This window comes from Pezoporus wallicus, unplaced genomic scaffold (assembly GCF_028554395.1).
Source record: "Pezoporus wallicus isolate ANWC-B61680 ecotype Strahan unplaced genomic scaffold, APGP_CSIRO_Pwel_v1 contig_6223, whole genome shotgun sequence".
In the NCBI taxonomy this organism is placed as follows: domain Eukaryota; kingdom Metazoa; phylum Chordata; class Aves; order Psittaciformes; family Psittacidae; genus Pezoporus; species Pezoporus wallicus.
The window spans coordinates 311524-335904 of NW_026637979.1; the positions used below are offsets into that span (position 1 = coordinate 311524).

The 24381-nt window shown below is 42.9% G+C and overlaps 2 protein-coding genes across 5 annotated transcripts in view; one reads left to right on the forward strand and one right to left on the reverse strand.

Moving 5' to 3' along the window:
* The window catches only part of GNE (glucosamine (UDP-N-acetyl)-2-epimerase/N-acetylmannosamine kinase), a 28877-nt gene extending 24094 nt beyond the window's left edge, over positions 1-4783 (forward strand). For both annotated transcript variants that reach the window (XM_057408583.1, XM_057408584.1), the window contains exons 10-12: positions 784-966; positions 1598-1714; positions 2410-4783. In XM_057408583.1, the coding sequence (XP_057264566.1) occupies positions 784-966; positions 1598-1714; positions 2410-2645 (536 nt within the window). In that variant the 3' untranslated portion in view covers positions 2646-4783. The remainder of the gene's footprint in view (positions 1-783; positions 967-1597; positions 1715-2409) is intronic.
* A 6478-nt stretch (positions 4784-11261) lies between these two features.
* Positions 11262-24346, reverse strand: CLTA (clathrin light chain A). 3 transcript variants are annotated; one of them, XM_057408588.1, is made up of 7 exons: positions 24118-24346; positions 17534-17571; positions 16388-16505; positions 15304-15415; positions 13904-13957; positions 12690-12725; positions 11262-11705 (listed from the first exon to the last, which is right to left on the reverse strand). In XM_057408588.1, the coding sequence occupies exons 1-7, from the start codon at positions 24323-24325 to the stop codon at positions 11534-11536; spliced, it is 738 nt and encodes a 245-aa protein (XP_057264571.1). In that variant the 5' UTR covers positions 24326-24346; the 3' UTR covers positions 11262-11533. The 3 variants fall into 3 exon arrangements, with proteins under 3 accessions (XP_057264571.1, XP_057264569.1, XP_057264570.1); XM_057408586.1 differs by lacking the exon at positions 12690-12725 and having other exon boundaries at positions 24118-24338; XM_057408587.1 differs by lacking the exons at positions 12690-12725; positions 13904-13957 and having other exon boundaries at positions 24118-24338.
* Between the last annotated feature and the right edge of the window lie 35 nt (positions 24347-24381).

Genomic DNA, 24381 nt, shown 5'->3' on the forward strand with positions numbered 1-24381 from the left:
ATATCTATTTGTTTCTTTTAGGGTACTTTTTAATAGATTCAGGGAAGTGAAACTTTTTGCATAGTATAAGCTTCTTGATAAAAGAAGTTACGATGATACAGCTGTGCAGGCTAAGCATTTTTTCAAAATTGGGGAAATCTGAGCAACTTTAGCTGGAATAACTTTGGTTTTTTTTCAGCGTTACACCTTATTTCTCTTCCAGCTGCAGGGACACAAGTCATCTCAGGATGTATATTTAGGAGATGAGGAGCTGAATATAAGATATGCTTATTATAGCTCAAATGCAAATGGGGGGTAACTTTTTTTATTTGTTAAGTATATGAATCCACCCACGGTTTGGGAAGGGGCAGCAGAGGATTGCAGATTTAAGTGTCCTGGCTTTTTAGCACACAGGTTTAGCTGTCTAAATACATCACTAAAACATCTTCTCTGAAATGCAAAATTGTAAGGCCATTTGAAAGGTTAGTTTTGTGCATAGAAAGCATGACTCACAAGCTTGAAAGAGCTGTCAGTACCATCCATATGCTTCTTAAGAAAGGAGCTTTATATAACCATTCTAATATCCATGTGAATATGAAGGAGCTGTGAGTGTGGTTATCAGGTGTGTCAAACAGAGAAGAGTTCTTCAATAACCATGATTTTCAGTTTCCAGTGCAGAAGACCACAGATGCACATATTTTATCTTGGCTGTATTAGAATAAGCAAATGTCAGTCTACTGCAGAATTGGGACCTTTAAAACCTGTTTGATTTCTGTATTATTTTTTTTTTCCTAATCTTTGCAGGAATTGGAGGTGGAATCATTCATCAACACGAATTGATCCATGGCAGTTCTTTCTGTGCTGCTGAGCTTGGGCATATTGTTGTATCTTTGGATGGACCAGAGTGCCTGTGTGGTAGCCAAGGATGTATAGAAGCATACGCCTCTGGGATAGCATTACAGAGAGAAGCTAAGAAACTGCATGATGGTATATGTGTACTTTATTTCTGAAAATATGATTGCTAAATTTCAGCATAAAAAGACATTTGCAAAGATAACATTAAGCAAAAAAGACTTGCCATCTTTTTGTAGGAGGAGTACAATCAACCAGACAGGGTTCCTCCTATGGCCACCCAGGAGGCACCACAACCTGCATAGCACAATGGAGTTCTTTTTCAGTAGTGGCAATACCCAGGCAAACCACTGTATCAAAGTTAACAGAAGCAAGTAGCAGACTTTAGTCTCTCCCTTTTAAGCATGCTGTAAGGTAATCTGACAGGCATTCTGTGAGGTTTGGTTTCACAGTGATTGTCTTTCAGCAGTGACTTCTTAGTCTTTGAGAACATTTATATTTTATTTTACAAACCTTTGGGGATGACAAGACTAGTGAAATACCATACTGTAACTGTTTGAATTTGATGCCCTGCTTCCGCAAGCAGTTCCCTGACTAACACAGCTGTGACCACTTCACCTAAACTCAGGGTAGAACAGATTGGTGAGGATTCAGACTTCAATATGCAAGTAAAAGAGATGCAAAGATCTTAGGTGCTTGTTTGTCACCCTACACTTCTTGACTTCTTGACATGTTTTTCTCTTGGCTTTCTCTTCTCTTCAAACAGAGGATCTGCTTTTAGTAGAAGGAATGTCAATGAAGACGGAGGAGGTTGTTAGCGCTGCACATCTCATTCAAGCAGCTAAACTGGGGAACTCAAAAGCAGACAGCATTCTCAGAACAGGTGAGAACACAGCCCAAAGGGTGGAACCTTCCCATTACTGTATTTTCACGAATATGGAAATGGTAATGACCTGTAACGCTACAAACACAACTCTACATATTGAAGGCGTTGCTATAAAAAAATTAATAATGGCAGTGAAATGTTAAATATAAAAACTGAATAAATTGTGAGCAGAAGTGTGTATTAAAAGTCTTTGTTCAATTAGAAGATGAAAAGTTTCTGCAAAGGTCAACAAACTCATTTTGGAAAATCTGAGGACATTTCTTTGTAGGGAGGTGAACGGCTAGTCTGAGCAAGCAAAGACAATTTACATGCTATTTTGCATGGGATAGTTTACTGTTTTACTAGCTTTAAAGACAAGCCTCTTCCTCATACGTAGCTGATAGCATTAAGATGGTAATGCCTTCCTATTTTCTCTTAGCTTACAAGTTTGTGGTAATGATTTGCTTTGCCTTTCACATCCGTATCATTGGATAATGCATTATTGTGCAATAAGATTGCCTTTTTTATCTTTTACTTTTGGAAGAAAAGTTAATGGCAAACTCATACTATCTGATACTATAAGCTCAAAACTAACTGCCATATGAAATAGAACACTTTCCTGACAGTGTCATTTGCTGCTAACACACCTGTTTCAACTACTGATGCCTGGACTGCTTTGAGTATTCTACTCAATTTCTCTTTTATCTTTTCAGCTGGGACAGCATTAGGCCTTGGAGTTGTGAACATTCTGCACACCATGAACCCATCTCTTGTGATCCTTTCTGGAGTTCTAGCTAGCCACTATGTTAATGCTGTCAAAGACGTGATAAATCAACAGGCTCTGTCCTCTGTTAAAACTGTGGATGTGGTGGTCTCAAATCTAGCAGATCCTGCTCTTCTTGGGGCTGCTAGCCTGGTACTGGATTATACTACACGTAGAATATACTAGGTACCTGGAAGAATGACGGAAATGGTCTATTCAGATTCCTAAGGGGGGAATACTTTGCCCGAAATTTTTTCTTTGATGAGAGCAGCTACTGGTTCAGAGTAGCGTTCTGAATAGTTAAGTGACTACTTCAGCATTTCCTATTTGAGGTATTACGTTTTTGTATTCTGCCTAAAGTTTACCTGAATTCATAGGAACTGATGTACAATTCTGTTGTTTTTAATCTTAAACCCTTTCTGGGGGTGAGACCGTATGTTGCTTTTAAGTGTAGCTGAATTATTTATGAGAGTATCTTGATGTACAGTGGGGAATGTTGGTATGGTGTGTCTAACTACAGCTGACACTTGGGGATCCATATCTCATTTTCCACCTATGTGAAATGAGAAGGATACAACGTGACCAGCTTTTCAGTTTTCAGGCTTCCACCTGCAAAGTAAACACAGTGTAGTCACCAATAGCAGGTAATAGTTTCAGCAGTGGGTGGAAACAAGGAAAGTTGCCTCTACAATCAGAAAAGCTGCGTCCAGAAATTGTGGTTCATTAAGGAGCTGGCAGAGGCAGTTATTTATTTTTATTGCATAATTTTTAGAGGGCAGAGGCCCATTTTGGAGTCTTTGCACATGAAGGAAAAACACCATGGTCTACAGAGCTTACAGCCTGCAGAGTAGTCCAACCACACTGACCGGTGTAGCAGTGAGCATCTTTGTCCTCCAGCTATGGCCAGCAGTAAATTATCTCAATATTATTGTTTAGGATTTCCTCAAGGGACTCAGCCTAATACTTTTGCAGATGAGCAGAAAGGGTACTTTTTATTCTGTGGCAGGCTGTTAGCTGTATTTCAGCTCTGTCTCACATCTGATCATGAAGACTCTACTTTTCAAGAAAACTCTTTCAGTGCAGAGTGACACAGGGCCTCTCCTCAGCAGCTCTGGTGACTGGAGGTACGCTGTTCTTCTCCTGCATTCACCATCAGCTCACAGGATGGAAAGTCAAATCTGAGCCTCATCCTCACCTTCAAGACATTGGGAAGCCTGGGAGCAAAGTTTCTGAAATGCCAATGAAGGTTTGCCTAGCTAAACCACAGTCCTCCTTGATATATGGCTGTCTTTATTCAGCTGCTTTTCAGCACACTTCCAAGATACAGTAGTAATAACTAATTGAAACAAGGAGAAATTGGAAAACAGACCCATCTAGCTAATCGGCCATCCCAGAAAAAAGGTACCTGTGGAGAACAGTCACAAGACCATCCTCTCTTCTGCATTTAATGGTCTGTTTTGACATCTGACTCAGCCACCAGTGATATTCTCAGAAGCTAGTACTAGTACTTTAGGGGAATTAGAAGGGGCTCTTTCCACACTCAGACTTCTTCTGCAACTATAATGAAAGAGTTTTCTGCAACCACTGCCCTCTGCTGCACAATAATCTTGGCCTGAGTAGCTGTTAGTGGTAAACGACTCCAGTGGCTAATTCTGGGATATATATAATCTACACAAGTTGCCTTCACTTCATCCTCTCTTACACAAGGAATGCTTACTGAGAACTCACATTTTTACAGCTGATTTTAGAACCTCTGGATCTCCTTGATGTTTCCAGGAATAACACTGCAGCCTCTATATCATAGTTTTTCTCAGAATCAGCGAATACTGGCTCTTCACCATTTGCAAAGTTGTAGTAGGCTTTGTGGCACCAGGGGTTCTTACTTCTTTCCCCTCTTTGTCTTGGTTTACTTGGTGATTCCCACTGACTTCAGTACCAGAACGGTAGCTCCTTAAGTGGGTCAAGGAGAAATAGCCTCTAGCATCGCAAGTAATCCTGAATAAAAATGGGACCAGACTTTTGCTTTCCAAACCTCATGAAGTTCTGTATTTTTCCTGTCTCTATTTCAGATAAGTTTTTCCTTAGAAGCTGAAGGGAGGGTGCAGAGACTAAAACACATCTGAAAAGTTTTTCTGTAAACACCTTTAATGTTTTGTGTTGTTAAGAAACTGGTTCTTTAAATGCATTTGAAAACATTTTTATCAACTGGACAAGAAGCTGCTGCATATGTGCATGTGGTACAGAAGTCCTTGCAGTTTTCCCTGAGAAGTTTGTGGGTTTATAAAATCAGAAAGAATTAAAAAATCATATTTAATAGCATAAAAGTGCTTTTACTTGGTTTTCCTTCCTTCCCTGTTCAGAAACCTCCCTTACACTTCAGGGGCTTTAATGTGGACCAGAGGTTTGAGGGACGTGAGGTCCCAATGGTATCTGTCCAACCCCAGGGGAAGTGAACATCAGATGCTCACAGAACATCTGCAGGACTGTGTGATCCCTGTTCACTTGTTCCTGGCACTGTCTCCTTTGGAACAGCCCATACCATGGAAGTCATAACTCCAGTGACAACAAATCTTTACATCCATTTCTAGGAGGGAAGAAGGGGAGTAAAAACAGAAGACAATGGCCAGCATCTCTTTTCCGGCTGTTACCAGCATTTGAGAGCCTAAAGCTGCAGTGTGTTCTCATTACCTGCCTATCTGTTGGAGGAGGAGGTTAGTTTTTGCAGGCAGTATCCTAACTGCTGAAGCTTTAGCAACAGTGCCACTTTCCAGCCCTTAAAACAGAATTGCATAGGACACTCAAGAGCTTGGGCAGGGGGAGACTCCTCATGGACATACGTGTTTATAGTCAGCACTGCATAAGCAAGTACCAGCAGAGTGCCAAAAGATTAGAAAGGGACTTGAAATTGGAGTTGTGCTGTACCTTGTAATCCATGTGACCAGTGCAAGACCTCATTGCTCCTTATCCTTGTACGTGGTGGAACACAACTGCTCTGATCAAAACAGCTCTGCCCAAGCACAGAAACACAAACAGCATGGACTTGGGACCATAAGGAGCCCCCTTGCATTTTGTTAGCTGTTTTTTTACAGACCATTGCTGATGCTTTGCAAGCCACATAGCAACTCTGTATCACATCATCTTTTTGGTTTGAGCAGCAAGATCAGTTATTCAGTGTTCTGGGTCTCAGATCTGCCATGTAGACACGCAGAATTAACAAATGCCTCAGCCTTCTGGTGGTCACAAAGCACTGTCCTTCCTCCATTTGAGTGTATCAAACACAGACATACTACCAGTGGAGGCAATGTCAAGTTTGTATCACAAAAACACATCACACAAGTAAGGTACAGATAAGAGTTTATGCTCCAGTCTGCATCAGTGAAATCTCGTCACTGTGTCCCCCTGAAATGCTATGGAAAGCTCACAGGCATTAGTAAAGGTCAGACACTTGGACTGTATGTACACCCCTCAGAGTATTCCAGATAGGTGTTTGGAAAATGGATTCTCAGAGGCACATCAGAACTAGTGCTTTGGCAGCTGAAATGCTGGAGTCACGTCTTTAGCACAGTCAGGCACCAAGCTATATTGATTCATAATCTGAAAGCAGATGCTTTGCACTGTGGGCACATCATATTCAGTAGCAAGTAAACATGCTCATGAGATTCTGAAGAACACACAAAAACATTTTTCTTAGGCCTTGCTTACATTTTTTCTTATGCCTTGCCAAAAGTTTGCACATACAGTTGTAGCTGGATTTGTGGGCTGGATCATTCAGCAAATTCACACAACACAGGATCAAATCATGTACTTTGCAGTGGTGCCAAAACCACCCACTGCTTGTGCACTGCCATTTGGTACAAAATTAGATGGTAGCGGCTGCTGTTTCAGGCTGAGCACGGCAACAAGACAAGTAATACCAACAGTTCTTTCTGCTGCTTTCATAACTGAGGGAAGCTTTTGGGTTCACACAGATTATCAGTCAAACCCTTAAGTAATTACAAACCACTGTTAGGCTGTTGCCACTGACTGAACAAAGCTTTGCATGCTGGAAAGCACACACTTTTCTTTGTTAAGTCTAAAAAGAGGTAACTTTTTTCCACATCACTTAGGCTTTGCTGGTAGTACTAGACCACCACTGCCGTAAGTCTGTGTCTGCAGGTGTTCTGGGTACTGGGCCTTCCAGCTTTTTCTTCCATGAAGAAAAATGTGCATTTAATTTAAAATTTCTGCATAAAGTGACAAATTAAAGAAGTGTGCATAGACTGCATTTAAGGTAAAATTTTGAAGGAATAGCCTGATATTTTTTCTTTTTTCCTGAAAGTCCCTTTAATTTCACAACCCTGTGATAAATATGGATACAGCACTTTTTAAAAAGCTGGTAAGATTTTACCTCATCCATAGCTCAGGGCTCAAGTCAGGTAAATTTTCTGCACATTGTGACAGGCTGTGGCCAGTAGAGAGCCACATGAATCAAGAGGTAAAATGTGTGCTTGTAACTACAGCCAAAGCCATCACAGCACAGGAATCGCCCATCACCATCTGTGAAACTAGCATTACTGATGCAAGGTCCAAAGCATCACTCCTGTTACGCAGTGATGCGCAGACCTTCCTTTCTCAGACTACAACACGCTAAGCATTCAAATAGACGACTCCCTACCAATCATACCACTAGGGCCTGGAATGTCAGCGACACGTGAGAATCCAGCAGCCCCAGGCGCGGTACCACCCAGTGCCACAGTGTGTTGCTGCAGCACAACCCTATACGGAACAGGCGAGTCCACAGGACAGTGACTAACAGAGGAAGCATCTTGTCAAAGGCAGCAGACACCCACCTGCTCCATTCTAAAATACAAGCCAGTAAACCATACATCTATTTACCAGCTGCTCAGAAAAAAAGCATCAGCAAAAAACAGACAAGCCGCAGCATACTGGGTTATGGATACTTAAAAACTTGCCCATGTTCCTCACGCTCAGAAGATGAAGATGCAGCACTACCATCTTCTTCAGGTTCCATGACCTCCTCATCCCCCCTGTTCTCTACATTATTACTTCATACTGGCTTGCTGCTGGCTGCCATCCCATCATAAGCTAAACAAAGCAAGTTCTATACCAGGACATATTCAGAAGTCTCCAGCTTCTCCTATGTTCCATGGTGCACATGCAGTGGGGTTTTTTTTTAAAGGACAAAAACAGTCCAGGATGTCTTTTTTCCAGATTCCACTGACACTAATGCAGTTTTCTGCATCAGCTACATAGTATGGAGACAAGCAGCAACACTGGGAAGTTAAGGAAGGACAGAGGAGTGAGTATGGTGAGCTAGACCAGAGGTACCACAGAACTGTCACATGAAATCATGGCATGACGGATGCTGCTCCTGAAGGAAACAAGTCAGTGTTCAGAAGCACAGGAAAGGGCTAGGATTTGCCCAAATAAAGCTGAGTATTCTTTTGCAGTGTCACAAGATCCGAGTATCTAAAATAATTCTCAGACACAGAAGGTCTGAGTAGAGCACTAGTAAGGCAGCACTACTGGCGAGGCCACATCTGGAGTGCTGGGCTTCTCAGTACAAAGACACAGACACACTGGAGAGAGTCCAACAAGGGACCACAATGACAAAAGGGACACTAGTGTCTCTCCTGTGAGGACAGGCTGACAGAGCCGAGATGTTCAGCATGGAGAAGAAAAGGCTCCAGGGGATCTTATCAGTGCATACAAATACCTAAAGGCAGGCTGCAGAGAGGACAAAGCTGCACTCTGTTCGGTGGTGGCCAGTGACAGCACCAGAGGCAATGGGTACAGACTGAAACACAGGAGGCTCCACTTTCAACATCAGCAAACACTTCTTTACAGTGTAAGGGTGACTGAGCACTGGCACAGGTTGTCCACAGAGGTGGTGCGAGTCTCCCCCCTCTGGGACCTTCAGAAGCTGCCTGGATGTGGTCCTGGGCACATGGCTCTAGGTGGTGGCCCTGCTTGAGTAGAGGGGCTTGGACCAAATGACCCACAGGGCCCTTCTAACCTCAGCTTGTCTGTTATTCTGCAACAGCACAGATACAGGGCTATCTGTGAAGAAGACAGTGAGCTAGCACACATGAATATAAAATGAAGGCAGAAGAGAAAAATCTACATCTCGGCACAAGAGCTAGAGGATGTAACCAAAACCTGCAGAGCTGCATGTGAAGTGCTCCAGCTGGATGGTGTACACAAAACCACCTGCACAGTTAGCTCCTGCAAATCCAGCTTATAAAATGCTGCTTTAACTTCTGTAACATTGCTTTGTCCTTCAACTTGAGTGTCCGCCCATTCTCTCGGACTGTGGTTCAAAAGCATGCCTTTGGCAAGATAAATTGTCCTTGAGATAGGACAGTGTGGTGATTAGTAAGTTCCATAACTCAGTGTGCAGCAATCCCTCTTAACTGGTGATCTTTTGAATTCCAGTAAACTCAAATTAACAGTTTAAACACTGTATATGTAATGCAGTGGACTTTATTTACCAATTCATTTTAGAAGTTTTTGCAGAATTTTGGGGTGAGCAGAAAAAAAGATGTTTTCAGTCCAGGTGAAGGCTAGCACTAAATACCAGTATTCCATGTACTTGCTCTGTGCTTCAGTCTTGTTAAACTTACCTGTGGTATCCCTGTGAAGTTCAGAAAATAATTTCCTGCTTTAATCTTCCACAGGATTCAATTTCTAGACCTCTGGTCTACTGTCATTTTCATCACCACTCGATCAGTAGCTTGTGAATACATGTGCAAACACAAGCTCGTCACCAACAGACACAGACAACAGCAAGGTACAGCTACTATTTAAGCCCAAGTGGCAACCATTTATGCAATATCTTACCCACCAAAGGGACACAGCTGCTGCATAGCACCTCCCTGAATGTTTGCAAGTTTAAATCTGCATCTGCAGCCCTCTTCAAACTGCTCAGATTAACCTTCACAAAGGGTACTGCAGCAGTTCTGTGACACACTAGTGAAGCTACTGTCTTTGATAAAAATGGTGAAATAATCATAGAATCAGTTAGGTTGGAAAAGACCTTTAAGATCATCAAGCCAAACCATGTATCTAACACTGCTAAGTCAACCATTAAAAAATGCCACCGAGCATCATGTCTACACATCTTCCACATACCTTCAGGGACAGTGATTCAATCAGTGCCCTGGGCAGCTTGTTCCAATGCTTGACCACCCTTTCAGGGAAGAAATTGTTCCTAATACCCAGTATAAACCTCCCCTGGGACAGCCTGAGGCTGTTTCCTTTTGTCCTATCACATGTTCCTTGAGAGAAGTGACCAGCCACCTCCTGGTTCCATTCTCCTTTCAGGCAATTGTCGAGAGCAGTAAGGTCCCCCCTGAGCCTTCTCTCCTCCAGACTAAACACCCCCAGTTCCCTCAGCTGTTCTTTATCACACTTGTGCTCCAGGCCCTTCACCAGCTTCGTTGCCCTTCTCTGGAGCTGCTCCAGCACCTCAATGTCTCTCTTGTAGTGAGGGGCCCAGAACTGAACACAGGATTCGAGGTGCAGCCCCACCAGTGCCCAGTACAGGGGGATGATCACTGCCCTGGCCCTGCTGGCCACACTATTGCTGATACAGGCCAGGATGCTGTTGGACTTCTTGGATGCCTCAGCACAATCTTGCTCATGTTCAGCAGCCATCAGTCAGCACCCCCAGGTCCTATTCTGCTGAGCAGCTTTCCAGCCACTCTTCCACAAGCCCGGAGTATTGCATAGGGCTGTTGTGGCCCAAGTGCAGGACCTGGCACTTGGTGTTGTTGAACCTCACACAATCCTGTGGATCCAGCCTGTCCAGATCCCACTGCAGAGCTTTCCTGTCCTCCAGCTGCTCAACACTCCTGCCCAATTTGGTGTCACCCATAAATTTACTGAGGGTGCACTCGATCCCCTCATCCAGATCATCAATGAAGATACTGAACACCACCAGCCCCCGTACTGAGCCCTAAGGGACACCACTAGTGACTGGTCACGGACTTGATGTGATGTCATTTACCACCACTGATACATGACACTGAATAGACTACTCTCACAAGATAAGCAGCTAAGGCAAGTCTTACCAGAGCAAGGCTAGAACACAGCCCTTGTGGGTGATAGAGAGCCAAGGAAGCAGCAGAACAGGTTTTCTGGATCAGTTTGTTTCAAAATTTAACCACCCTGGCAGGCAGAGCTCCACGCTAGTAACTAAGGAGTAGTAAGGTTGTCTTCCCTTCTCTCACTCTCCAAATCTCCAGTCCACCACCTTAGTGGGAGAAAATGTCTGGAAGAGTCAGTAAGGACAAGGACACAGTTCAGAAACACCCAGACAGCCTCTGCACAGCAGGACTTTTGAGTATGAAGCCAGAACTGGACACATGACACAACAGAATATGCAGTAGAATGTCAAAGGAATTTAACTGCTCAGTGCCTTGTACTGTATTTCCAGCTTAAGATGTGCACCTGGAGTGGCAGCAGGAAACTACACAGGACTGCTTACCTGAAGAAGACATTATCCTCAGTTCCACTCAAGTGAGATAAGCTCCTTAACCAGCCTGCTGCTCCAGTTTCTTACAGCTTCCATCTTGGGTGATAAATTGGCTGGAGAAGCAGTTTTTAAACTAAAGCTCTCAAGAGCTTTAGGAAAGCTTATAGAGACATGCAGGACAGCCTCCTGGAGATGAGGAACATCGCTGGCTGGACAGTCAGCAGCAAGGTGAAATCAGCACCAACTGAAATAAATGTCTGCACACACTCAATTCAAACACCTCCTGTCAAAAGGGAGCAGATCTTAATTCACCCAAAGTCAACACATTTTGCTGTTTAAAAGATCTTTAATATCAGTAATGTGGGAAGTGACATCTCTGTGCACAACAGCACAGAGACTAGTTTTGGAGATTCTGCCATTTCAGATACAGAAACGAAACATGAGGAAGAACATGCAATCAAACAATGATCAGCTCTAGATACATGATGATGTTTGGTCCAAAAAAAAAAATTGAAACAATTAATCCAATTACTGCAAACGTAGCTTCTCTGAGTAAAGTTAGGATATTGCCTTTGTAGTGTTTTCATCATGCTCTCCTTCAGCGAACCAGCGGAGCCTGCTTGAGTGAGATGAGGACTGAACGCATGCGGGACACATCTTTTGCCTGCTTACTAGACTTGGGATTAAAGTCACAGAGCTGAGCCACACGTTCCCACTCAGTGCCTGGAAAAATGTCTTCTGCATCATTCACAAAGGCTTCTTCAGCTGCCCTAAAAGCAACGCAATGCACCTTGTGTTAATATCCAACACAGAAGGCACTCCTTCCCTCTTATAGGATGCAGTTTCAGCATGTTTCATATGAAATGAGACCTGGCAGCTGCTGGCGGACATTATGGCCACTTCAGCTCTCACTGCCCTAACGCTGGAGATGAAAGTACGTTGGAGTAGTGTGCTATGCACAAGCAGAGACTGCTGTGTAAAATGTTGGAATACAGGTGTTTGGTTTTAAGAATCATTACTGAGTCACCATGCAAACTGCCAGGCAGTAAGGTACCCCTACGTAGGCATTTTATTTATGGAGAAACACCCAAGTCTTAACTAGTTAAGCCTTTGCCATCTGACAGCTTACACTGGACACTTGTGAAATGGAAATTTACAACTCCTTGCAAGTAAAAATAGATTCCATCTGAGGGTTCACATCAGCCCCAAGACCTACAGGCCGTCATAAAACTATCTGCTGATGACTCCCAGTGCTGTAGCAAAGCAGCATGAATCAAGAGGAACTTAATTAAGTCCCATGCTTGTAGGTGCTATAGCTTAATGCATCCCTTAGTAGACGGGATGACTCGCTGAAGTCAGCCCACAGGAGCTCTCACCCTAAGGAAACTCTAAAGAGGCTTTGTACATAACATCCAGGTTAGTGCCAGTGGCTTCCCAGCTGTATCCTTTTGTCATTGCTATGCTGCCAGCAGCATTGCTTCAATGCAGGGATAACATTCCAGCATCAAGTATACATGAACTCCAGGGCCCTGTCAGTTGTCTGAGTGCAAGAGCATTAATGCATCAAGAGATCAAACAAATCCATCTACTTCAATGAGCAGTACAGAGAAAGCAGTGAAGATGACGCTCCCATGAGCACTATTCACAGGGATGAGGAGGTTACAGACACCACTGAAGACAAGGGTCACTACAACACTGCTATTTTATGGGACATGACACTTTTAGGGGGCAGCGAAGATTTTTTTTTACTTAACTGTTCTAGGCTGTAGCAAGGATGATTTATGTTTGTGCTTAAAGGTGAAGAGAAGAAAAGAAACGAGAGAAAGTTTAAGTCAGATATAGAAAATGAGAATGAAGATGATCAGCTGGCTGTACATGCACCAGTAGCTTAGCCTACATTCAGGAAACAGGCTGCCTGTTTTATGCAGCACTCTCACTGCACAACTGAGTTGGATGTATGAAAATAAGGGGTTTACTGGGAAAAACATCTATCAAAATCAACTCCAGGAGAATTCAGAAAAGTCAACCACCACCTGTAAATCCATCATTTCACAAGTCTTGTTTTACATCCAGCGACAGTTAGGTAATGAATTCCACACTGGACCATCAATATCGGTGCACTCAAAGCCACACCATGGCTCACCAATATACCTTTTAAAGGTGCCACCTTTGAATCTGTGACATGGCTATCTTTTAATTCAAGTCTATAAACTGAGAAAAAAAAATTAAAACAAGCCAATGAACACTGCTATCTTTCCATCCCACAGAAGCTAGCATAGTCATGGCTGCATTCCCATTGATACATTAGGCTGGCAAAATGCCTACACAGCTGCTCCCAAATGTTCTCACAGCGGCTGATGTTGATTTTGAAATACCATTTGCTGTACTTTTCATGTGAGCTCTCAGAGTATCCTGTTCCTATATACATATACCTCTTCTAATCTGATTTATGGCAGGTGATCCCTTCTACCTTTCTTGGTTTGTGGAGCTTTATGTGCGAGCATGGCTTGAATGTTTTCCTGATTATGTAGGCAAATGAGCACAGTGGCTGTTACAAAGAATACAATTAAACATTGTGTTGCTTTGTGGAAGTTATTAGGGCTAAGTAAAGAACCCATGTGAGACTGCAGACACTAACCCACACACCCAGCAAAGCATCTTACAAGCAGTGTTCACTGGCCTGGAAACAACTGTAAACCCCTACACCTAAAGATTACCGAAACCATCACCAAAATTCCAGTGGTATGTGAACTACATGACTTCATCTGAAAGTGCTGGCTGTTGTGCAGTGCATAGACAGGAAAACTGCAGATCAGAGTCAGTCCAAAAGGTAAAGGCTGTTTACTTATTGGCTTATACTGCCTTGAAGTAATGAAGCAGTCACCCTCAGGCAGCATTCAGCACTATTTCTGATCATCCTCATTGCCTAGTTGACTAGCAAAACAGAATTAGTAGTTAAGCAACATACACATAACCAATCACGTCAGCGAAGGGTTGTTTGTAGAAAGCTTCATCTGCCACCCTAGGTAGCAAGTAGTCCAACAGGCAGGCAAGCAGGCAGGAGAAAAGAGATAAGGATGAGAAGTACAGAAAAGAGCTGAAGTCAGTTTTATCACTTTAACCTTGTTGTACCAAGACTTACTACAGGAAAGCAGCTATTACAGGCAATGTATCCATTAAGCCCCTGCCTCAGAGGGGCACACAAAAGCTCTGCTACATCCTGCAAGTTGGGACCAGCTAGTTTAGGATTAGAGTTGCAGGGTCCATGTTAGGCTGCTTCCAGTGGATGGCACCTACATTATGACAGATGTGAATGCCAAACCCTCCTGTGTAACACTTGTGGACCCTGCTCCAGAAGGTGTATTACGGCCAGTGTTTGAGTGTGGATAAAGTCATGGGGGCATCATAAGCTCAGGCCACCAGCTAGAATAGTGCCAATCCTGTTCCCTTTCTGGGCCCAACCAATAGACTACACTAAAGTGAATGGACATGTCAAATCCAGACTTCTGTAGAAAGTAGAGTCTACCCAGGACTCTACTTACCTGCTGTTCATTTTGGTAAGAAAAACAGCAGTTCAATAAAACAATTTATCTTGAAATCTGTGGGTTCTCAAAGTATAAAGCAGCCCTGATGACTACCTGGATAGAGTGACACTAGTAACCCTGGGTGAGAACTAGAGACCTAAGTGGTATTAAGTCAGTACCATCATATTTAGCTTTATGTAGCTTGAAGTCAAAATCCCACAGGGAACCTTCTAAGAAAGTTGAAGTGCTTACCACACTAGTAGTCATTAGCTTTTGCCCCAGTCATTAGTTTCTGCCAGGCTGGGTTTGAAGTGCACAATTCAAACCCAACCTAGAGAGAGTCACCATTTAGTTCTTCACTAGCAGAACTGAGCCAGGTTATTTCTCAAATGTTTTCAAAAGGAGCAGCCAAAGGTTTTAAGATATCAAAATAATCTGTAGCAAAGACTAACTATAAGGCCACTTCCATGTATTCTGCTGACAGCAAATAAGATTTCAAGTCTCAAGGCAAGTAATTACAGTCACTGTACAGCTAGGAGAGTGCAACAAGTGAGTAGGTTAAAACTTTTTCTCGCCACATTCAAACTTGGTATCTTAAAGGATCTTCAGTAATTCTGGTTCATTATCTTAATGCTTTCTTTTGATATTCCTGGGACATGTAATCTAGATAAGAAAACCTAAAAAGATGGTCTACTATGAGAGTATGAGAGACCCATTTCTTACTAGGAGAGGTTACTTTAATGGTCTGAAGGACTAGTGCCATAGGACATACTAGAACTATTCTCACTCTGCATTGCTTTCATGCCCAATACCATAATTCTTCAGATGACTGGAGCAATCTTACCTGTTGCTGGCTTTTGTTTTCTGGAGCTTTTCATCTTGTCTTGCATACCACTCCTCCAACTCCTTTATCGCTTTCTCTTTCCATTCTGCTTCCTGGTTTCGTGAGTTTGCATCTGGAAGTTTAATTACTTTGTCAGTCCTGTTTGTTTCCGCTGTATCTTGCTAACATTTCAGCTGATGGCTCAACGTGCACTCTAGTGCAGACAGTTGCTTGATCTACTCAGACAAGGGTTAGGAGATCTCCTGACGTAGGCCATGACAACTCTAAATACCATGAATATTCAGAGAATTAGCCAAACAAAATGCCTGCAGTGCTTAGCTGGGACAGTCCGCTTCAGTTTAGGATATGCATTCGTAGGCTAATTCAGGTCCAGTGGGTCTGCTGGCCTGCAAACTGTTTACAACCAGAAACAGTCACCTTGCTATGCTAGTGCTAGAACAAAGTTCAGTAAAACCTCTATGCTTAGACAAAGCAAATGAGCCTGGCACTCAGCACACTCCTGCACCCAGCTTACAGGTCAGGACAAGCTCTTATGCCATAACGAGCTCAGAAGAGGAGCAACAGGGTAAGCTCTGTCCAGAATCACACTGCCTTCTTACTAATGTAAGTGGAAAGCATACCAGTTTGTAGGCTCTCAGAAGCTGTCCACAGACAGATATCACTGCATTTGACAGCTGTTTAGTTACCAGTCCATTGCTTAGCTCTTAGATTAAGATCTGTGACAACTGATAGCCTTGGTATTAAAAAATGAGCAGTCTTCATCCTTGAAAAAAATGAAAGTGGCTGCAGTGTTCATTCACTCTTTTCTGCTGATAAAAGCTGTTCATTTTCTGTCAGTTTATTTGTAAGTAAAGGGCAGGCTACAAGAACACTCTTAAGGTTCAGGAAGCCACTTGCTTACTAACTCCTACATTAGTACTAAGTCTGCTTGGTGGAAGACTCAATCCAGACCTGCTGCTCAACCTCAAGAAGCAGTTTTCAGTTCCCAAGAGCTGGAAGACATGGCTGAGAATTCTGCTGCTGAAAAAGCTGCCTTTAAGTTATTCACAAGCAAGAACATTACTGCAACAATCTCCCTCCTTACCAAGTTGCTCCAGGCGCTCCTTTTGCTCATCTCTCCACTTACGAATGCTCTCTGGATCTGACTGCAGTCCATCTACCTGGCACGTGGCTGCAGAGGAGTCATTTGTACCGTTACTCTCCTTAAACAGAGGGAATAGCAATGTAGTTTATACATGACAACTGAGTATTTCAGCCACCTGGAAGCTACATAAAATTGGACTCTACTTAAACTGAGCACATAACACATTCATCTGATGTGATACCACATTTAACATGAAAAAGGTCTGACCAGATTACAGCAGGATTGAATCACATTAATACAGGACTGCCTCTAGCAATCAGGGCTCAAACACAAGTTTAAGCTGACAGGGAAGCCACACTGTGTCAGAGCTCCACAAGTGAAGAAAGCAGAAGAAAATGCCAAGCACCACATTGTACCATGTAGCACCTAAAGATCCCCCAGTTTGTTTCACCTTAAATATTTGCTGTGAAAGTAGTCTTTTTATTTTGCTACTGTTTTGCACACAGGAGTTTAAAATGTTCTCTGTAACTTATTTGTCTGCTTTAGAGACGTTTATGAACTTACTGGTACTAAAGGCCAATGTCCTTTAAAGACATGACAGAGTTTGGATTGCATCCTTTTCATCCCTAACCATTCTATGACTCTGTGATCTCCTCCCTTTGTCATTAGTATGGCTGACTAATGTGCTGTGGTTGAGCTATTTAGCCAGCAGCTTAATTTCATGAAACTTCACGTCACAAAGAAGTGCATAAAGTTTTCAGTCAAATCCTTATGAGACCAATCTTGACAGGACAAACAAATTATCTTTAGAACAAGTAATTGAGAAAACCCTGCTTTAAACTGTGAAGTTAGAGCATGCTTCAGCTTATTACCCAGTGGCAAGTCAGTGTTACGTCATATCACAGAGCCTGTCAGTCTGCTTACAGCTACATCCTATTAAGCCGTAATTCAAAACGGACTGCTGCTTTAAGTTGCCTCTAAGTTCAGAGGAGAGGTACACTAACAACTTTAAAATATGAGCTATGAGGACAGAAGCTCCTCTTCAGAGATGAGATGAAAGTACATTACCGACAAGAAACTGAAGGTAGTAGTCTAGATTAAGGTAAAGTTCTCAGAGCAGAACAGCACATAATACTTCTATCTTACCTGATAGACTTCTCCATTAACCACTCTATCAACAGCACCTGTAAAGAAGTTACTGTAGTTTAGCCATTTGAGAAAAGACAGAACAGCCAGATTTACTGATTTCAGTAACTTGTATGGAAAGCTTTATAGGAGTATCTAACATGGGAGTTTGCAAACGGGTGTTACTTGATGCCCTGCAGGGACACTTTCTTATCTCTGCGCTTTTCTGGCACAAGAAACTAAGTGAGCCATTATTCTGCAGAACCAGTAACACAACATCATTTCTTCACCACTGAGATCATGCTTTAGACTACATAAACAGCACGGCTGATACTGCTGACAAGCTGCCATGGTCAGCATACAGTTCCTCCCACTTTCTTCTGTCTCAGAAGCTGACTCCTAGACAACTGTTCAGGAGGTAAGAAGTGCAACTCACTGCCTTGTTCTCTACCTGGAAGATTAACAATCCTGCAGCCAACGCTTGGTAATTCTCATCCTAGCCTGGTTACCTCCTAATTTGTAATCAGCTCAGAAGATGTAACTAACACTCCTAGCGAAGTCACCTTCTGTGACGACCGACATGTTTGATCGGTTAATGCTGCAGCATTATTCCCTCTGAAGTGACACCAGCAGCAGAGCCTCATGAACAGCATCAGCTAGGAATCCTTGCCACAGAACCCTATAATTTCATGTTATTAAAACACAGCCATAGGGAACACATCTCGGTTATGAGACAAACACTTGAGTGTGTGAAACTATATCTCCAGACTATGGAAAACACACCAAGATTTTCAAGAACTGCTAAATCTCAGCAAAGCATCTCTCTGGAACAGTGCTATATAACATCTGCCTGCATGATACAAGTCTGTTACTATGTTTGTTTCACCCATAAAGCCACCATAGATAAACTTACCACACAGAAGTGTCTCTGCCCTGTTAATACACTCTTCAGTAAAGAAGAGACTGCACCAAAGTAACCCAATAGTATACAGAAAAATCAAGTTATTTTGCCATCTTAAATGATAGCTAATTTACCTAACAGCATTATGCTGCTGTATCCTCTATTCCTTTGTGGCTATGTATGCCCTGGTTTCCCGTTAGTAGTGTTAATGGCACACTGGAAGCTCTTCATGCTCATTTATCAGGAAACTAGACAGGTATTATGAAGCCCTTATCCCTGAGCCCTGGACAGCAGTCATTAACTTTATCAGGCAGAGGACTGTAAAGTCATCAGTTCAAACCTAGGAGCTAAGTTGGAAGACACTAGTCTCCAAGAGCATAGTTAGCAACTTCAGTAGGGGAAGACTCCAGTTAACGAAAAAACAAAAAAACAAAAACAAACAAACAAAAAGAAACATAAAACTCACACACACACACACACAAAAAAAAAAAAAAAACACGCAAAACTTTTTAGTTATGAGAACCTGGACTCCTATTGCTGAAAGGTGGTGGCTGCTTTGTTTGATTGCTCCCCCTCTGCAAGTTACAGAAGCCAGCAAGAACGGGTTTGAGAAGCACACAAAGCTGACAGCATCTATCTGTTCCACAGCAGCCACCCTGAGCATCACTTCACATTGGTATGTAGGCTCCCTCAAAGCAGGTTTGTAGAGATCACTGCACAAACTCTGACTTGGGCAGTTACAGTTCTGCTAAACAAGCTTATGAAGACTAAAGCCCACAAAGAAAACAAGCTCACACTTCACTGTCCTTCAATTTAATCCCATCTGCACTACAGGCGCACGCTGTGGCTGTTCACCTTCTCTTGACAGGGCTGAAATTAAAAGCCAAGTCAGCGTCTGCAACTCAGACTGATACTAACAGCTTGGATAAGCCAGATGCCCACTCTGCCTGCCTTGGAAGAGCAGACAGTAGCTCACACGTAGTCTTGAACTCGTGTTGTCCGGTCTGATGGTCTGAACAAATCCCAACAGATGCTAGCTTTTTAATACATGGAGTTCTCATCTCCAGGGGAAACGCAGTTTTTCCATGAGACAGACTCCTTTGGAAGCACTGACTCACCAGATAGGTGAAAGGGATGAGCCTTGAAGATTCTTCTAATACCTGTGAGAATATAACCAAGTTTTTCTGTTATACCAAAACCCAGGAATTAAGGTTTCAGCACTCCGGCTGGTCATCTGCTGAGGACTGTAACTGAGATAAAACACATATTTGTCTTGGGGGTGCTTTTCTTTTGCATAGAAACAGTCACTAAGTGGCACAGAGCGAAGTGTTTCCAGAGAGCACTCATGTTAGGAGCATTAAAACTATTATTAAAACAAGCTTCCCATCTGTTCTGAGCTCCCCAGAACTAGTGATTAAGACGCAGAGTCACCATGCTGACAGAGAGTAACACCAGCAGAAGAGGAAATGGAGTCACAAGCAAGCTAACTGGAACAAGACCAACAGCCAGGCCTTCTCTCATTTCAGCTCTCCAGTGTCAGTGCTTGTATAATTCAGGATGAAGTCTAGAAAATCTGTCTGCTTCCCAGCCTTCAAAATGCTGGGTGCGTATCAAATTTCTTTGTCCACAGAAATATTTCATACCTGACCCCCCACAAAAAAGTAAAAAAGTAAGCCTAATACTGTTCCTGCTATCCTCATGTTTTCATCAGCCATAAGTAATGTGCACTCTCCACCGGCTTCAGAGTCCATCCCGCTTTATCACAGCATTGCATCTTGAAGCTCCTGAAGTTAACACTGCACACTGTAGTTAGTAATGATCCATGTTCCTTGGTGTTCACTTCTGAACTTAAGATAAAGCTTTATTTCCAAGGATATTGTTTCAAAGAAACTGTCCAACCATCTACAGCTCTAACACATCCTGACAATAGCATAATAACAAACTTCCACACAGCAACCCAGACAGTTTAGAGTTTGGAAAAGTTTGGAGAGGATAAACCATATCAGTGACCTTGCATTCACAGGAAAGAAAAAACAACACAGCCTGTCAGAAACAGACAGGAAGCGTCATTGCCCTTCACATGTACCATAGCTTACCAAAGGAAGGGCTGGGTAGGCTGAAGAAATATAACAAGAGTTTGGTCACTCCAGTACTACAAATAAACGTATGGCTTCAGAGGCTTATCATAATGATTATCAACTGCTCTGAAGGCAACTACTTGCATTAATACCAGGTTCGGTACTACCTGGCATATAAGGACTTTTGCTTAACCTTGTTAACTAGTCTCCCTGAAGCCTTACTTTTAATGCAAAAAGACAACAGCTATCAGGACAGAGGCAAGACTTCGCAGAGGTAGCTCTTCTAACATGACTCCAACCACTTCCTAACACATCAATTAGATCCTCCTGAGGTCTTCCTATCCATCTGTACTTTGGACAATACCCTTATGCAGGAGAAATGAGCTTCAGTATGACCACACAAGCCTCATGGTTAGAGGACTGACACATTTTTCTTATGGTATTTTAAAATAAATGTATTTTTATGAGCTACTTTCATTATTTCTTTTAAATAATAAGTACTCCTTCATTGCTACTTTGAGTGAACTAGTACCTACAGTAGAAACAACAGAAGAACATAACCAAGTTTCATATATTCTGGCATAAGGTTGAGTAACTTCACCACTCAAAGCCTAGATTATCATCGTTTTTCTTCTGGGCACAAATCATTCTTCCTCTTCACATACCTCTCATCCATAAGGGATGAGAAAGAAAAATCTTACCCAAAGATTTTGTTTAGATAGCCATGCAAGAATGTTATTCTCCTTAAGATGCTATTTGACAAGCTGTCACAAGGTTTTTGTATTGACATACTGGTTCCAGAAGCAACAGCACTTCAACCTGAATTCACTCTCTCCTGCTCAGAGGACACAGCAAGTGAACTGCTGTAACATGAAGACGTAGTACTGTCAGACTGGGGAGACTTAAGGAATTTCACTGTAGATAAACGCAGGTATTGATTCATCACCAAAACAAAAATCTCACAAAAGACCAAGTTACTAATAAGTAGGCAACAGGACTGTATTCCTGTTTTCTGAAGCAGTGATTCTGGTTCATCTTTCAAGGGAAATGAGATTAGTTTTCATGTCAACAAGATGGCTATTTATATCATCATAAACGTCCAACTGGTTCAGGCCCATATTCCAACCCTGGCCGTGGCAGTATGAAGCGATGCTGAGACACATGAGCATGGCAATATTCTGCCATTCATCCCATACTCACCCAGTACCCACCACTACTGCCATTAACAGAAATACACACAAACATCAGTTTTCTGATATTGACAGTTCATGAAATCCACTACTGTCCATGCACACATCTATTCTTTAAAAGCCTGCAATTTAAAAACTGTGTGTTGTATGAGGCACCATGTTTCTTACAAGTGTATTTCAGGAAGCTCGTGACTGCTTCTCACAATATTTGAAGTTAAGATTTTCAAACTTCAGTTAAGGGTTGCCTGAGTTAGGACTTCTAGGCCAGTATTTATTAAAAAACTCATCCAACAGACCTGTGAATAAGGAGTTAAAAAAAGTAAATCCACAAATCCCTGATCATGATGCTTAAAGATTACTGTAATTCCAATACAGTTTAATAAACTAATATGTGCTAGAGATTAAAGCTGCTCAGATGTTGATCAGATGATAAGAAATCTCAAACACAAATGGAAACAGAAGTCTTTAGATCATGTCACCATGCCTGAACCAGTACATTTTGCACAGCTGCAGTCCACACTAACAAGGAGGGTGTGAGAACAGGCTCCAACAGTCAGCAAGTGGATGTTCTACTAACAATTGGGACCACCAAAACTCACAACACAATCTGCTATGCCTCCTGAACAGCCCAGAGCATAACTGTGACCCTAGTGTATACAAGAAAGCAAGATGACATACAGATCACATCTTCACTTTCCAAATCCTGAGATCATATTATACTGTTTTATGGCCCTCTTTCTCTAGAGAGTTCTCCAATAACAGATTTGTACTCCATGTCACCTGAACTTATGCAACTTGAGTAAAACATCTTGAGAAGCAGCTTAAGAACTGCTTTTACATATTAAGCCAATCTAGAAGAATTTAATGACTTTTTTTTTTCCAAGGAATCATTCTGCAACAGCCACATTGCAAGCACAAAGAGAAGAGATGGATCTAGTTGGTTCTAATAACTTGTAAAAAAGGCCAATGAAAGAACTTTCTCCAAATAAATTAGTCCTTAAGCAGCTACTTTAATGTTCTAGAGTCTGTTTAGAACCTAAAGACTAACCAATGCATGTTTGTCTGACACCTCTGAAAGCAGGAGGGGAAGTGTCCACTGTGCCTGTTCCTGGAGTATACACAGAATACAGAAGCCATGTGTGATAATAAATCAGGATGTGTTCTGATAACACGCTGTGCCAGGGGAGGTTTAGGCTGGATATTAGGGACAATTTCTCCCCTGAAAGGGTGGTCAGGCATTGGACCAGGCTGCCTAGGGCAGTAGTGGAATCACCGTTTCTGAAGTGTTCAAAACTGTGTACATAGTTCCTTAGTGACATGGTTTAGTGGTGGACTTGGCAGCACCGGGGGAATGGTTGGACTGATGATCATAAAGGTCTTTTCCAACCTGATTTTATTCTGTGATTCTATAAATAAATCCTCATGTTCCAGCACTTGAGCAAGCACTCTTTTTACAGTAAGCATACAGTCTGTGTATCTGAACTCCATGAAGGAGCTGACTAAGGGCTATGCTACCACTGAATAAGCACTGAAAGAAGCAGTTTGCCAGTTTATCTAGTTGGGCTTTATTCCAAAGGATACTATGAACCCACATCCTCATACATTATGATATGACAGTAATATCAGAAATCAAGTTGCATAATGAAGACTTAATTCCAAATACGTTCTAACAGTGAGCTGGGAAGCAAAGCTATTCAACTTAGTCTGAAGAAGAGTGGCATCTTCCCAAAGTGACGAAGGAATGTCACAAGAGCAGACACATTCTTATGGACCCAGTGACAAGCACAAGCAGTCTTCCAAGAGTGTTGAAACATCATTTAAGTGCAGTGCCATCCTACATTCATAATTCCTTTCTACTTCAGTTAAAACCCCTAAATCCTTTGTAATCACGAGTTTCCAGACAGGGCTACTGTAGCTAGTCTGTTAGACTAGCCTCCAGCTCCCAATATACCCTCCTCTGAATGCAATAGTGTCAGTCTTCTCACATGTAGTACAAAGGTTACCCAGGAACAAAGGCTAGAGGCCTAGTAAACATTAGCTCCACTGCTAGCGTACTTTAAGATCATTGCCTTTGAAAACAGAAACACAAGTGGCAGAACACAACGTCATGACTTACCCTGCTTCGTTTCAGGCACCCCTGGATCAGTTACCCAGCAGTGCGCTTCACATCTGGGGGAGCCTGAGCCCTGGGGCGCTCCTGTAAGATCTTTCAGAAGCGCCTGTTAAAAGCCATGACCACCCCACCCGCGGGAGCTGGGAGATGACCTGTCCGGGGCACAGCACATAGCTGCACGGCCCAGCATAATCCAGGAGCATCCCCAGCCCGCCTGCTCGGCGCGAGGACCCCGCCAGCCACGGGGCCTCCACGGCAGAAGAGACACGGCGGAGCCGTGATACCAGGCCCGGGACCGCTCCCCTCCCAATCGCCCGCTGTACCAGGGTCCACGCCCTCCGGGATCTGCAGCTCCGCCGGCACTTCGCCGTTCTCCAAGATGTTATAGCCCTCGTCGTTCTCGATGCCCGCGATCTCGTTTTCCTGCTGCGCCAGGAAGGCAGCAGCAGGATCCTCCTCGATGCCTTCCAACATCCCGTTACCGGCGGCCACGGGCGGCTGCTGGGTGCCCAAGAACTCTGAGTCTGCCATGGCGGCGATACCAAGCAAGAATGGCAGCTCTCGCGCCGCGGCGGAGCCACAAACCA

Coding starts and splice junctions, on each gene's coding strand:
- CLTA (XM_057408588.1), bottom strand. CDS start 24,325: ATGGCAGACTCAGAGTTCTTGGGCACCCAGCAGCCGCCCGTGGCCGCC. Junction 16,506..17,533: donor TTAATGGAGAAGTCTATCAG/GTAAGATAGAAG, acceptor CCTCTGTTTAAG/GAGAGTAACGGTACAAATGA. Junction 13,958..15,303: donor AAAACAAAAGCCAGCAACAG/GTAAGATTGCTC, acceptor CTTGCTACCTAG/GGTGGCAGATGAAGCTTTCT.